At 42.4% G+C, this 16033-nt stretch overlaps 1 protein-coding gene across 1 annotated transcript in view; it reads left to right on the top strand.

Moving 5' to 3' along the window:
* Positions 1–16033, top strand: part of SLC22A3 (solute carrier family 22 (organic cation transporter), member 3) — a gene marked incomplete at its 5' end in the record, with an annotated part of 105709 nt that overhangs the window by 87006 nt on the left and 2670 nt on the right. Inside the window, 5 exons of the mRNA XM_011935092.1 lie at positions 3264–3361; positions 3481–3695; positions 9295–9403; positions 10163–10275; positions 14967–15066. Coding sequence (XP_011790482.1) covers positions 3264–3361; positions 3481–3695; positions 9295–9403; positions 10163–10275; positions 14967–15066 — 635 coding nt within the window. The remainder of the gene's footprint in view (positions 1–3263; positions 3362–3480; positions 3696–9294; positions 9404–10162; positions 10276–14966; positions 15067–16033) is intronic.

The raw sequence follows: 16033 nt of genomic DNA, 5'->3' as shown, positions 1-16033 counted from the left end.
AAGAAGAAGAAGAAGCCGCCACCAGGTTCTGTGGCATGCACCTGTGGTCCCAGCTACTCAGGAGGCTGAGATGGGAGGATTGCTTGAGTCAGGGAGGTTGAGGCTGTAGTGAGTCATGATTACACCACTACATTCCAGCCTGGGTGATAGAGAGAGACCCTATCTCAAAAAATTTTTTTATTTTTTTTAAAAAGTCAAACTATCTACCTGAACTGACCAGAGATCTTGAAATTTGTGATGCAGGATTTCCCTTCAACTCTGGGATGTTGGAACTGGAAACGTGAGTGAGAGTGAATTTGTTCAGACTCGTAGCTGGTGGATAGAAGTCATAGCTCTCAGCAGAAGACTGAAGAGGAAATAAAAGAGAGCCAATAATAAATTGCTGTGAATATTTCTTTTGAAAAGCAAAGAAAAATGTATTGCCACCTGTGTGCACTGAATGGACAGTGGTGTTGATATGTAGACAAGGGATTCTGTCAGGGAATCCCTGGAGAGAGAAGAGTCTGAGACTAACACTGCCCTGCAGCCCCAAGTCTGAGTTGTGGAAAAGCCCTCAGTAAAAGGAAAAGCTCATGGGAATGAGTTGGTGGTGATACTTTCATGCAGGAACATTGTCATCGCAGGATGGTGGTTTTAATCCTGAATTTAAAAATCTTTGAAATCTAAATTAGTCAATTTTTTTTATTAAAACAATTAAAGATTTAGTTTTAGGTCAAGTGCACAGTGTCTTTCTTTAAAAATATTTAGATGTGACCATCAACTATCAAGAATGTTTCTAGAATGAAATATATTCAGCAGTGCCATGTGGGGATCAGGAGCACAGGCTCACCAATCAGTTGCCTGGTTTCAATTCCTGGCTACTATTCACTCCTTAAAGCCCTAGGCCTTGTTTTCCTTATTTATAGAGTAAGATTAACAAAAGTACTAACTTTATAAAACTTTGATGAGACTTAAAATAATCCATGTAAAGTGCTTAGTCCAGAATCTAATATCACACACTCCATAAACACTAGCCATTTTAATGTATTAACACAAAGAAATGAATTGTAGCAAACATTTTGGCAACAACTATACAATAATATATTTTTGTAATATATCGAGTTCTTATCTTTCACTTTTGATATTCCTATCTTGTTTTTTGAGCAGCAAAGGTTAAGGTAGACACAGAAAAATCCCTCATTGCTGTCTTCAAATTTAGAAGGTTAGCTCAGGGGTCATCTTAATAGACATTATATTAGTTAAGATCCAGGTCAACTTGCTAATGAAACAAAGTCCCCGAAAATACAGTGATGAAAAAGGGAAAAGTGTTTTTATCTCTAGCACACCCACCCAGAGGTGAGCAGCCCAGCTCTAGTGAGGCAGCTGTACTCCATGAGGCCCTCCAGAGCCTGAGTTCCATTTGTCTTGCATCTCTACCATCACCTACACAGGTTGTATGGTTGAAGCTCACCGGCATCTTCTTCCTGCAAGTTATTACCTTTTTAAATGCTGAGACCTAGAACATGACCCCCACAACCACCTCATTGCTGAGGTCTTATCACAGTGCCACTCACAGTTGAAAAAGAGGATAGAAAAAATGACTCTCACTAGGCTGCCATAGGCCCAACTAAAATTCTATGTGTTCTCAAAAGTGGGAAGGGAAGAATGGACGGTGGAATCAATCCGCAGTCTTCCACAGCGATTGTCATGGCAACTACTGTTTTGTTGACTCTAGACACTATTGATTTTAAGACACATAGTCATTTTATGTACCACTAAGTAAGGGAAACCATGTTGTTTAAACTGGGACACATTGCTTTCTTATCAGCTCAGTTGTAGGACACCTTCCAATTAAGAGATGTTAAAATATAGAAAACCAATGTGTCTTGGTATAAAAGAAATACAGGATTGTGAAGACTTTGGAAAAGAAAGTGACCAAAGGCATTCATTTTGCAGTCTACTTTTGTGTGTGTGTCTTTCCTTGGAGCAAAGGTAGGCATAAGATATCAAGCTTTGGTTGATCTATTGAATTTACTGTTTAGAATCTGTGATGGACAAGGTACTATCGGTGTGCATATGCTCTAAGTCAAATTCGTGTGATTACTGGTAGAGAGACTTTGGCTCAAAGCTTTGGAGAAAATTTGCCTAGATTTTCATTCAATCTGGGCCAAATCTGGTGTTATACAAATAGACCACAGGGACCTTGTCGTTAGTAGCCAGCATTTCTGTTTAACAGGAGCAGAGAAACTGAGGACAACACCAAGGAACAGATATAACCAGGACACTTGACTTCTTGCTTCAGCACTCAGTAGTTACACAAACAGTTGTTGAACACCAGGCACTTTGCTTGGTGTAGCAATGCACTCCCTGCCTTCCAAGAGCTCCAGACCCGCAGGGGAATGCTGTTGTGGGGGTTCTAGGATAGAGGTCCAGGGAGTAGAGGCAGAATTTGGGAGCCATCAGTTCTATCTGAGGCTAGGAAAGGCCTCCCAGGGGAGGTAACATCAGGACTGAGGCGGTCAAAGAGCCCTCCATGCAGAGATAAGAGACTGGTAAGCACAGGAAACTGGAGCTGTGGTCACTGCAGGGGATCGTGCTCTGATGCTTCCGCATGTTAGACTGGAGGCAGGGTGTGGGAATCGGGGGGTGTCCTCTCCAGCTTCGATTTTTTCAGTGTCTTGTACGTGGTTGGCCAATAGCAGTATTTGCTGAATTGAATTGAAAAGACCAACTTCTTGAATGGCCAGATAGAGATGAGCTGAATTCTTCTGGATCAAAAAGATACTAGATTACAGTAAATGGACAAAAGCAAAATAATACATTTGGTGCTTGCTCTCAAACTTAACATTGCTCTATTTTGTTTGTGAAAGTCAGATTTGAGGACTTAGTTTATAAAGAAACCCTAAATTGGTTGGATCCCACTTGCTTCACCCACCCTGACTCTCATTTCCCCCAATTTAATAAATGTGCATGTGTATTTTACTTTAGAACACACAGACCAGTGTAACATAAAGTGCTGAAATTATCCTAAGAACAGATTCTCAGTGCAGCAATCCTATCTTTGTGAATTTGATGTGTTCTAAGTGCCAGAGCAGAAGTGTTTTAATTCTCAGGTTTTAACATATTATGAAAGCCCCTAGTCACTTCAGTAAGATCATTTGATTCTGGTTAATGACAAGTCTATGCTATGCAGGTGTTTATTTTGTTTGTTTGTTTTGTTTTGTTTTTTTTGTTGTTATTGTTTTTGCTGTCTATTGCTACTGAAATCTGCTTTTCTTATATAGATCACTGTTACAGATGAGGAAGTTAGTAATCCATCCTTTTTAGATCTGGTGAGAACTCCCCAAATGAGGAAATGCACACTTATTCTTATGTTTGCTTGGTAAGTTTGACTTCTGATGGATTTAAAAGCTTGCATTAAATTTACAACACATCCCTTCCTTCAAATCAGCTGGAAGTTATCTCTTACTTGTTCTCTGGTGTCTTTCAATGTTGCTACAGGTTCACAAGCGCAGTGGTGTATCAAGGACTTGTCATGCGCCTGGGAATTATAGGAGGCAACCTCTATATAGACTTTTTCATCTCGGGAGTGGTGGAACTGCCAGGAGCTCTCTTGATCCTACTAACCATTGAGCGCCTTGGACGACGCCTCCCCTTTGCGGCAAGCAATATAGTGGCGGGGGTGGCATGCCTTGTCACTGCATTCTTACCAGAAGGTAATCTTACCCCACATCTGCTTGGCAGCCAAAGGACTTCAAAACACCTAAATCCACAATCAAGTATAGGGAGCCACTTGTTCTTAGGAAATGTGCAATCGAATCACAGTCTTGGCATCAGGCAAGCTTTCATGATGTCCCTCCATTTTTTGCTTAATCAGTGTAAAAACTTTGAAGATAAGAGATTGGTTCTGTAGATGATTCTCTTTTCTCAGTTGTTAGGATCATTTATGAATGAAACAGATATTGTGCCCGATCTAGCTGATAGTGATGTGGTTTCTGTTAATCATCTTTATGTGACTTACTTTTGCGATATCTCTGATGTTGTTTAACTTACATCCCGAGCCTCTGCCATGCTGCTGGCACCATGCTAAACGCTGAGGTTACACTAGAAGAAGAAAGCAGTTCTTGACTTCGAATGGTTCACAATCTATTAAGGGATACAGATACTTTAATACTGTCACGATTCTTATTGTCATGAATTATTTGCAAGGTTTAGAAACTAATTAAATTATTTACAAGATTTGGAAATATAAAAAATAGATTGGGGAGGAGTGATCAATCCAGAAGGGGATTCAAGAAAGGTTTCCCAGCAGTGGGAACTAAACATGTGTGAAGACTCAAATGTGCCAGATATCAGGGGGAGAGAGGACAGGTTTCCAAACTAGAGAAGAGTTTCCAAAAGTATGAAACACCTTTGTGCATTCAGGAACTGAGGGTCCATTGCTGTGACTGGAATCCAGGCAATGAGCCTGAGAGATGATCTGTCACCAGCATGATGGCCCTGCACGTGGTCCTGTGAGCTTGCAGAGAAGGAGTGAGCTTGGCATAACTGCAGCAGTTTAGAGATGGCTATGAGCAAGGGAAGATGCTGAGAGCAGGAGTTACAATTGGGGCAGTCAGACCTAGATGAGAGAGGGTCATTTCATTTCAGAGATATTGCAGAGTTAAATTTCGCAGGGCTCTGTCCTGGTAGATGAGGTGCAGGCCAGAAGGAAGCAGAGGGTGCCGTGACTCCTGATGGGTGGTGAGCAGCACCCAGAAGATCCTTACCCTATAGCACACCAGAGACTGGGAAGAGGAGGGCTTCACATGCCGGAGAATGTGTGAAGCAGAGCAAGTTCATCATTTCCCTCTTCCAGGAGGGGCAAAGTGGGGATTACAGAGAAAGCTGGATTCTCCAGGCGTCTTTTGTGTCTGCACAAGAAAGGCTGTCTTTCTTTGAGAATCCTCTGAGGACCAGCCAAGAAATGGATAATATAGTGGGAGTCAGAATAGTCAGATATTTACAGATGAGTTTATTAATTAAATGAAGGTTTATGAATTATTAAAACACCAGGTAGACCCTATTTGAATAAAATTATGGGAATGCCAATATTCGGAACACACATACACACATACACACACACACACACACACACACGCATACACATACACACAATGTGCAAGTCCCCTGCCATGTTGGAATGTTTGATGATAAACAGCAACTACCTATTTACATCTCTCGTTTTCCCTGAGCACATTCGCTTCCCAGGGCTGCTGTAGTAAGTACCACAAACTCAGCGGCCTGAAACATCAGACATTTATGCTCTTGGGTGTGGAGGCTGGGAGTCTAGAATCAAGGCATCCAGCGGTGCTTATGTCCAGAGGTTCTGAGGGAGGGTCTCTTCATGCCTCTCTCTGGCAATCCTTGAAGCTCCTTGGCATCACTCCTCTCTCCCTCCGTATTCACAGGACATTCTCTTCTCTGCTTGTGTCACCTTGACTAATGACATCTGCAAAGACCTTATTTCCAAATGTGATAGCCTTGAGCTTCCAGGTAGACATGAATTTTGGGAGACACTATTCAATCCGCTACAAGGAGTTAACATATTCTAAGAGTCGGAGGATCTGTACAATAGCTACCTCTCAATACATGTCTATTCACTATCGACTCATTGCCAGCCACTGAACTAGGAGGGGAATGGAGAGGTCAACAAAATAGACACAATTCCTGCCCTCACAATTGTTTAATTTAAGAAGAATGAAAAATCACAAATATTGGAGACGTTGCTCTTCTATTTTACTTTGGTACTTTGGATGTAACATAAAACTGTAGCTCCCTGAGATGAAGTCTTCTGTTCTCATCGTATGTGGACTAGGAATGAATGAAATATTCATTGTATATGAAATTAGAAATGCAGAGAGAAAGATGCATGACTTAAGTGTGTCTCATTTCATGGTCTATATACACTTTACTCTAGAAGATTTCTGTGGTCCTAGATTGATTGGTATGACTTTCATGTCTGTTGCATTCAGAATGACCCCAGAAAGCATTCAAGGCTGTGTGTCCAAATCAAGACAGAAGTAACTAGTCAGATAGTCATAAAACTATTTTGTAGAGAATACTTTCATATACTGGAAAATATAGCACCAAGAATAGACTGTTCTCCCTTGTCTAACCAGTTTTATTTTATAGATATAATTTCCTGATTGAAGCTTTAGAATTGTTCTCAGCAAGACTGAAAACGAATTGCTCTTATTCTAGACACATTTTATTTTTGCCTTCTGCAGACTTGGCTGCTTTTGTAGTCCTATGTCAGTCATGACTGACTGGCAAGAATTAATTTCAAATCCCTAAACTGAGTTCCAAATATTAACACAGGATCCTCCCTTGAGTCCTTCCAATCTAAAGACCCATTGGACTTGATTCCAGCGACTGGGTACTTAGCACGAGAAAGGCTTTTCTGCTCAGTCATTCCTGACATCAGCAGTCGGTCGCCAGCCCCTGGGGAGAATACAGATGAGCTTTTGGAGAAACCAGCTCTAAAATTGTCTCACAGCAAACACTTTAATCAGCTTTCCCTCCATTCGACCCAACTTTTCATGGTCTAAAGAATGGAAATCTGGAAGAAGAAATAGTATTTCTGGCTGTATTCTCATTTCAGACTCACTGCTTCTAGCCCAAATTTCTGAATGCTCATTAATGTCTGGAAAAAAGAGACCTTTCTTTATCCATATATGTCTGCCATCTTTAATTTGAGTTTATTTAGGATGGCCACAAACCTAGCAGTTCGGGTAAGTCGTCTTCTTGAACTGGGAAACTTGTCTTCCACTTTTATTTTTCTTTAAGTGAAAAGTGAGTTCATGTATCTTAATTTAGACATTTCTACTAGAATTTCTCACTAAACTTTATTTCAGAACTCAGAGTAGATTATCCATTCGGAGTACATATAAAGTTTTGTTTAAGTCCTTCATCCTTTCTTCAGTAATTGAGGTATTATTCCCAATAATCTCTAGTAGCTTGACCAAATCCACTTTCAGAAGAAAACATTTCCTTTGCTCTCATATAACTCTGTGGAAGACAATTTTAGTTTCAGTACTCATTTTTAAATTGCCCTGTGGTTTTTGTCATTGCTGCCAAAAGATGTCTATGGCCACCTCAAAATGAATTTAGCTTATTACTGGAATCAAGAATTTTTGTGTGCATATATATTTATTCATACTTCCTAATAGTTTTCTTTTTATTTTTTAGTTAATGAACCATGCAATGCCGTAGCAACTTCTCTTTGGTTACATATTTCAACAAAATCTCTGTTCCAGTATAGTTTGGTACTGGACTCTACTGCTTGGAAAAGAGTTGGGAGTCTTTCAGATTAAGGTCAACGTGCAGGACAGACCACATCTCCACAAGTGGGGCAATTTGGTGTTTTCTGAATGTTTTACTGAATTGACTGGCTATTTATCTGAGTTAACCACATATGTTTATCATGGTAGGAGTGTGTGTGTGTGTGTGTGTGTGTGTGTGTGTGTGTGTGTGTGTGTGTTTTAATTTGGTCTCTTGGTTTTTGTTTGGATTTTTCCATGAAACAGACCTTGCCTCAGTTATAAACCCAAATTGCCCTTGAATTTGTCAGTGGGATTCAATTTTAGAGCAATCTTGATTCAATGAAAAGAAACCTACAATGGAAGAACCCAGCCTGGATAGTGAAGCTGTTTCCTAGGTAGCAAGCGGCCTTCTCTGCAGTCTGGGAGTGGCAGGAGATGGTCCCATTGGGCTGGCACCCAGGGAATCTGAGGCTTTGTTCCCACTTTCCCCTCTCAGTACCACATGCTCATTGAGAGATGGAGTGGAATGCATTTCCTAGTCTCCACCCCCCTTTTCTTGGCCTTCATAAAGAAGCAAAGCCTAAACAACAACACATGTTGACAAACCTTCTGCTCCAGAGCAGACAGTGGCCTACCACATCAGCACAACCCTGGCCTCCTCACTGCCTGATGTAACAGTTAACGTGACAGTTACAAGGGTTCTCATGTGGGAAAAACATGAAGTGCACCAGGATGTCCTCGGCCAGTTCGCAGTCAAAATACGCAAACTCCAGACTCCCAGAAATGATTTGGATTCTTGAGTCATCTTTTCCTTATGCTTGCCCTCCTGGACAATTGTTTTATTTAATGAATTTTAGCTTTTTTTTTTTTTTTTTGACCTGGCTATTCTCTAGAGAGAACACACAGAAGTCTACTGAGCTTGATTCTCTTCTTTCATCCTCCTCATTCATGCCTCTCTTTCTACTAAAAATTATATATTCAGGAAGGTTCAATAATTCCCCTGGAAAACAGGAGGATGATTTAGTGCTAAATGAACATACGTGTGGGCATAAAGGGAAAATGAAAGGTGCATGAACACTGGACATGCTTCGTTTTGCTTTGGAGAGTGGATATGGTCTTGTTCATGCAGGGCATATGTCCTTAGTACCATATCTCCTAGGATGGGAAGACATCAATTGCACAACTTCTAGGAAAGCCGGAGCAGTGACTTTTTAGAGTAAAAATGGTTAACTTCTCTGCCCTTAAAACATAAAAGAAAGAAAATATTCAATAGAGAATGTTTGGCATTTCCCACTAGTTTCTAGGGAGGAAAGGAAAATTTCTTCATACAACCAAAGCAGTCCTAAAACAGTTCATTTTAAAATGGATGAACCAATTAGCATTGATGAATGTGGCTCCTTCTGGATGGTTTCTTGAGGGAAGTAGTACAATGGGGGATGACGAAGACAATGAGTGACATTTGCCTTAGTGGTAACACACAGAATAGATGTCCCCTTCCAAAGATCCTGGTCCTCAAAGCTTGCTCTACTCTAGAAACCAAGGTCAGCTCACGTGAGGGGCTCCCCTGGTGTGCTGGGAACGGCTATTCCTTGTGTCATCACCACAAGGTAAGCACAGAAAGGACAGCTGGGCACCAGCAGTGGGAACGTGGTGGCTCAAAGACATGACTGGAAACTACCTCCTGGACAAAAGGCCAGTGTGCTCTAGGAGGTCATTGCCCGGAACAGTGTTCCAATGTAGTGGCTGCTCATGCTCCACAAACGGCTCTTGAATTGTATTTCCCATAATCCAACCTGCTCCGAAAGGCATCTAGTGCTCTAAAATATTAGCTGTCATCTAGTTTCGTTGTTGTTGCAATTTGGTTACGTTAGTAGAAGGTTCTATTATTTGTGCTTAAAATTGGCAAAGACTTCAGACTGGAGGCCACAAAGCAAATACCTTTGGTTGTTCTGTAAAATATTAATGAAATCAGACCCCTAACTCCTCCCTTCCAAACTTTCTGTGTTTGCAGGAATACCATTGTTAAGGACCACAGTGGCTACACTGGGAAGACTAGGGATAACCATGGCCTTTGAAATTGTTTATTTGGTAAATTCAGAATTGTACCCAACAACATTACGGTAATTCTACAAACTTTGTGGTTTCTCCTAAGTAACTCTGTAGACCAGTGTTTTAAGTTGATTTAGTTAAAAACTATGAAATAGTTTCCTTAGCTCAGTGATATATTAGCCTGGGCTGAATCCAGCCAGTAAAGAAGATATGCTTTGAGTTATCACTGCTTTCTGCATTGCTGCCTGCTGCATTTTGTGATAGAAGTATTTCTCATATTAATATCATCACACACTGTTACGGTTTCAAGGAAAGGCACTTGACTTGGAACCAGAAGACCTCTAGGTGCCCTTGCTTAGACTGTGGGTGAAATCTTCATCCATCAGCGTCACCTGCCACAAGACTATGGCCTCTCTTTGACTACATTACATGCATTGGTGCAGTGGTGAGCAGCTGGTTATGAAGGACGAAAGGAAACAGTATGCGCGGATTAGTGTAAATCGACTTCCTCTGCTGGGGAAGCATTCCGTGGGCACACTTTGCCCTCATATGAGGAAACCAAAGTGGCACAAAGTGACCCAGAGCAGGCAGTGCAGTGAGTTGCCGATGGATAACACCCTCCACCCATGCTGGAGACTTCCTCACTAGCCTCACTGAGAAATGTGCAGAATGGAAATGTTTTGCTTAGAGTTCACGAGAGTAGTCGTTTTCAAAGTTAGAAAATGCAAAGTATTGTCACACTTCCTTTGGTTTTTTAATATGTCTGAATATGTCATCTTGAAGTCATTTGTTGAAATAGGTTTCATTTAAAATTACTTTTCATTCAACAGAAATTTCGGAGTTTCACTCTGTTCAGGTCTGTGTGATTTTGGGGGAATCATAGCCCCGTTTCTCCTCTTTCGGCTAGCAGCCGTGTGGCTAGAACTACCTCTGATCATCTTTGGTAAGAACTCATTTGCTATTCTTAAGAGCTTTCATCTACATTCCTTGTATTAAAAGAAAACTATAATAATCATTAGGTTCGAGAATAACAATAGTCATTTATCTTACTATAATAACTATTTCATTGATAGTTATGATATTAATTTCATCTTATTATAATAACTATTTCAGTTTTGAGGAGCCAATTCAGTTATAATGAATGGTTTTAATTTACTTTATATTAAAGGGTGCTGATAAATAATGTTCAATTAGCATTCTTTGGGTTCTGAGTTAAATGCTATGAAACTCTTAAGATATTAGAGAACATAACCAATACTTTTCAGGGGACTAAATTAAATATTCAATATGTTTAAAAATGAGGGCCAGGTGTAGTGGCTCACACCTGTAAGACCAAAGTGGGAGGATTGCTTGGGCTTAGGAGTTCAAGACCAGCATGGGCAACATAGCAAGACTGCCTTGACACAAATGTAAAAATTAGCTAGGCATGGTGATCCATGGGTGCCTGTAGTCCCAGCTACTCAGGATGCTGAGGCAGTAGGATCAAGGCTGCAGTGAGCTATGGTCACACCATTGCACTCCAGCCTGGGCAACAGAGTGAGAACCTATCTCTAAAATAAGTAAATAATAAAACATAACAAAAATAAGCCTAATGACTAATTGTATTTCTGGTATTCTCTGTCTATTGATATCATATCTTCATTGGCTTTGATGCTAAAAATCCACCCAGAGGGAGCAGGGGATATGGAACCTCGGGCACACATTCCATCACCTCCTCTAGATCCCTCGAGTGCACCGCTCCTCCTACCTCCAGCTTCCATAGGACTTGTGAAGGGACAGAATCACAGTCTAGGAAGGACCCTGGGGAATTCAGTGCCCCACTTCTCCAGGGCTGCTCCAACTGTCCTGCCTGGGTTTCACACACTTCCCCTGTGCCCTCCTCTGCAATAAAGGATATGGGTTGGCCCCTTTCTCCCTCAACCCTGTCTCTACCTCCACTTCCTTACTTCCGGTAGAGAATGTTTTTCATTTATTGTTCAGCAGTTGAAATTTGAATGAAAATACTAAGTCCATGTGGACAGACCTTCTGATTCATGCAAAAGTCCTTTGACAGTGTGAGGGACAGAGAGTCAGCTTCTACCACTTGACACCAGTGACCTCAATACAGGATCACCTCAAATTATTGTATGGGAGTTGGTCATCAAGCTGAGTGTTAATTCTGTGGTCAGCATGAAAAAGCAGAAAGTGCCACTGTCCAGCAAAGACAGAGTAGTCCAGGAGACATGACACATGACCTTCAGGACTGCAGCCCATAGCCCAGTGGCAGGCAGGCAGGGCCTGAGACAGCTAGGGAGACAGCCGAATTTCTAAAAACTCAGTGACAACAGAATGTGATAACTGCTGAGACCCTGAAAGCAGAAGCTCCTATGAGAATAGGTCACAGGGACCCTTGGCCCCTGAGTGTAGGGGAGCAGGTCAGGGAGGAAGGAAGCAATGTCTAGGCTGAGAGGGGCTGGCTGTGCTCCAGGCAGTGGAAAGTTCAGAGCAAGAGGACACCACATCCTTAAGCACCTGGTGCTAGAGGATGGATTGCAGGTGTGAGCTGGACCTTAAGAAAGGCAGCGCCAGGGCAGGGCAGGGACTGGATCTGGAAGGGCCTCAAGGACATGCCAAGGTTTTGCTCTTTACACATACAGCAGTGGGAAGTGACTGGACAGTTTCACCCTGAGGTGGACAGAGCTGGCCTTGCATTGTAGAAACAGATATGCAAATGGGTTGGAAGGACCCCCAGCATCATCCCTCTGATGGTAGATATGCAAGTGGGTTGGAGGGATGATGTTGGGGGTGACAATTCAAGGACGCCATCATCAGAAGATCACAGTGGCTTCTAATAAGGGGGTGGCAATGGGAATGGAGAAGGTGGACAGATTGAGTAAATATCTTAGAAGCCAGCTGAGCAAGATGGGACCACTGATGGACATAGGGAGAGGGCATGGTGAGCTGGGAGGCCCAGGTGTCTGGGGAGACACAGGTGGCACAGGCACTGGAGCAGCAAGGTTGGGGGTCTGCAGGGTGATGGGGCTCTGTGTCAGCTGTGCACAGTTTGAGGCACCTGGAAGAGTTCAAGTGGAAGCAGAAACCAGCAGGCTCAACACTGCTGAGCTCAGGAGAGAAGTATGGCCTCAGGATGAAGAGCTGGAAGCCACCTGGCAGTAGAGACTGATTGAAGCTGAGGGAGTGGCCCAGGCCCCCCAGAAAATCAGGACAGAGCACGAGGAAAGCAGAGGCCTAGTACAGAGACCTGAGGGATGGCAAAGTGACAGACCTAGGCAGAAGGAGAGGAGGTGGCCAAGGAAGTGGAAACCAGGTGAGAAGCCCGAGGCAGGAGGGCATGAGACCAGGTCCACCCTAAGGACTGAAAGTAGCACACATGGATCTGGTGGCCAGTGAGAGGCAGAAGGAACCTGACTAGAGCAGAGCCAGGGAGGATATAGGCTGAGTCCAGGGGAGGGCAAGCAGAGGCAGGACCTGGAGCATGGTGCTATGCTGGTGCTGGCACCTCCCACTCACCAGGGCCAACTGCTACCATATTAGTTTATTTGCCACTGCTAGAAATAACTGCCCAAGACTGGGTAATTTATAAAGAAGAGAGGTTTAATTGGCTCACAGTTTCACATGGCCGGGGAGGCCTCAGGAAACTTACAATCATGGTGGAAGGGGAAGCAGGCACGTCCTACATCGCACCAGGTAAGGGAAGAGCAAGGAAAATTATCACTTACAGATCCATCAGATCTCATGGGAACTCACTCACTATCACAAGAACAGCATGGAGGAACCTCCCCCACGATCCAGTCACCTTCCACCCACCAGGTTCCTCCCTCAACATGGTGGAGTTTACAATTCGAGATGAGATTTGGGTGGAGATACAGATTCAAACCATATCAGCTACATTTTCAAGAATTTTGTCAGTCAGTCGTCAAGCACGGATATCATCAAAAAGTAAAGAATATGAAATATATGAGAAACAGACGCAATAAATGCCCAACACTCATCAGTTCCTAATCCATCTACTACATCTTCAGTATTACTTGTGCTCCTTAGATTGTGTCTGCTGCATCTTTATGGTGGAAGCACCACTGGTGGGGCTCCTGCATCTCTTCCCAGTGGCACAGTCAGGGATGTTGTGTCAGCAGCCCGAAGGGCCCACAGTGGGAGCATTTACACCATGCACATTAGCAGATGCTGCCAATCAGGGCTTGATTGCCCAAAGAAGGTTGTTAGGCATTTACCAGCACACCACTAGGATACAAAGAAGTAGAGAAAATAGGGGAGGGTGGCTAGTTTTTTTTATTCTACCATTTATTATTATTTAAATTTGTTTTACATTTTTGAGGTATTCTTTTAGACAGTATCTAGTCTTACTTTTTTTTTAATATACTTTAAGTTCTAGGGTACATGTGCACAACATGCAGGTTTGTTACATATGATTACATGTGCCAAGTTGGTGTGCTGCACCCATTAACTCGTCATTTACATTAGGTATATTTCCTAATGCTATCCCTCCCCTCTCCCCCCTCCGCACAATAGGCCCTGATGTGTGATGTTCCCCTTCCTGTGTCCAAGTGATCTCATTGTTCAATTCCCACCTATGAGTGAGAACATGCAGTGTTTGGTTTTCTGTTCTTGCGGTAGTTTGCTGAGAATGATGGTTTCCAGCTGCATCCATGTCCCTACAAAGGACACAAACTCATCCTTTTTTATGGCTGCATAGTATTCCATGGTGTATATGTGCCACATTTTCTTAATCCAGTCTGTCACTGATGGACATTTGGGTTGATTCCAAGTCTTTGCTATTGTGAATAGTGCTGCAATAAACATACATGTGCATCTGTCTTTATAGCACCATGATTTATAATCCTTTGGGTGTATACCAAATAATGGGATGGCTGGGTCAAATGGTATTTCTAGTTCTAGATCCTTGAGGAATCGTGACACTGTTTTCCACAATGGTTGAACTAGTTTACAGTCCCACCAACAGTGTAAAAGTGTTCCTATTTAGTTTGACTCTAAAGAGCAGGAAAAGAAAGGATGATAATGGAAGGATGAGGCGAGATTGAGAGAAGGCTGGTCAAACAGGAAAGATCTGAATATGTTTGAAAGCTTCTCCCAACAGGTTGAAGATACTGGAGGAAGGGTTGATCCCTACAGTGAGGAGCCCAAAGAGACAGGCCTAGGAGAAGGCTGGTCCCAGAGTAGACACCAGGACAAGTTTTCCACTGTAAGGTGATAGGAGGAATCGGAGGGAGAGGAGCAGCTTAGTGACAGTGTCAGTGAACAGGCGCAGAGGGGACTCCCCTCCAGCACTCTGTTTCTCTGCAATGCAGGAGGGGAGCCCTTGGGTGTTGGACCCTAAGAAGGCACTCAGAAGGCACTCAGTCAATCACTGTGAGATGTGTGAGTGAACACATGACTGCCAGGTGTACAGGGGCCGTGGTGCTACTTAGGGTTTGAGGAAGGGAGAGAAGCTTTGAAGCTGTGATAAGGGAGAGCTGGGGCATTGATCTGGGATGCAGAGGTTGCTGTGGTTGAGAGCTACTCCAGTGAGCAACATGGTGGCTTCAGAGTGAGCAGACCCATGGGAGAGGGCCCAGCTATGTCTTCCTGGGGCGTTAACACTTTCCCCCTATTCCACAGGTATCCTGGCATCCATTTGTGGTGGCCTCGTGATGCTTTTGCCCGAAACCAAGGGTATCGCCTTGCCAGAGACAGTGGATGATGTAGAAAAACTTGGCAGGTACTGTCCAAAATTCAATGCACCCTAAATAAAAGCAACATTTCAAACCACTGGGGAAAGAATGATGTTGAGAAAATTGAATATCCACAGGGAAAAAAATAAGAATAAATCCTCATGTCATATTGTAAGCAAAAAATTCAAAGGAGATACAAAAGGTTAATGTAAAAAAATCTCTCCAAAGCTAGATAAGAATACACATTATTTTTTAAAATGTGGTTGTGAAGAGAGAAGCATTTCCATATAAGGTGCTAAGACTCAGAAGTGATCTAAAGGCAGAAGCTGCTGACATGTGAAAGTGGAAATCGCTGCATGCAGCAGCAGGGGATTAACAATGTGGCTTACTCTACAGAGTGAGGAGTCAGGTCTGTGTAGATGGAATGGCATAGGCAGATTTTCAAGACTGATTACAAAGTGAAATGTCACTGAACAGCATACTATAGTATTTATAAAAAACTAAAACCAAAGGCAGTTTCTCTCTGTAGCTGGATAGGAAGACAGATGACACACAGATGATAGATAATAGGTAGATGAATGATAGATAGATAGATATAATAGATGACAATCATAGATAGATAAGTGATAGTAGATAAAAGATAAATAATAGATGATAGATGATAGGTAATGTCTGGATAGATAGGTCGACAGATATATAGATAATAGATGATATATAGGTAATAGACATTAGTAGGAAGATAGAGAAGAGAGAGATTGAGTTTTGGAGGGGGGTGTTTAAATAGGGTATAAGGAAAACTAATACCCAGATAATACATTAACATGAGGAATTATGTCAAGAAAAATTCACATTACACAAATTCTTTCTAATTGTTTGAAATTTTTTCATTAAGAAGATAGAGATATGAATATGAGAATGTATAGTAAAAGATGTAAAATAATAATATATGCCCTCTGCAGACACAAATGTGCTGGGAAGAGGGGTAGGGAAGGGAGGGCCATCACTTTCTTGCCA

This window comes from Colobus angolensis, unplaced genomic scaffold, assembly GCF_000951035.1.
Source record: "Colobus angolensis palliatus isolate OR3802 unplaced genomic scaffold, Cang.pa_1.0 Scaffold14, whole genome shotgun sequence".
Classification (NCBI taxonomy): Eukaryota; Metazoa; Chordata; class Mammalia; order Primates; family Cercopithecidae; genus Colobus; species Colobus angolensis.
The sequence above is the reverse complement of the archived record's forward strand: the minus strand, read 5'-3'. Positions and strand labels throughout refer to the sequence as shown.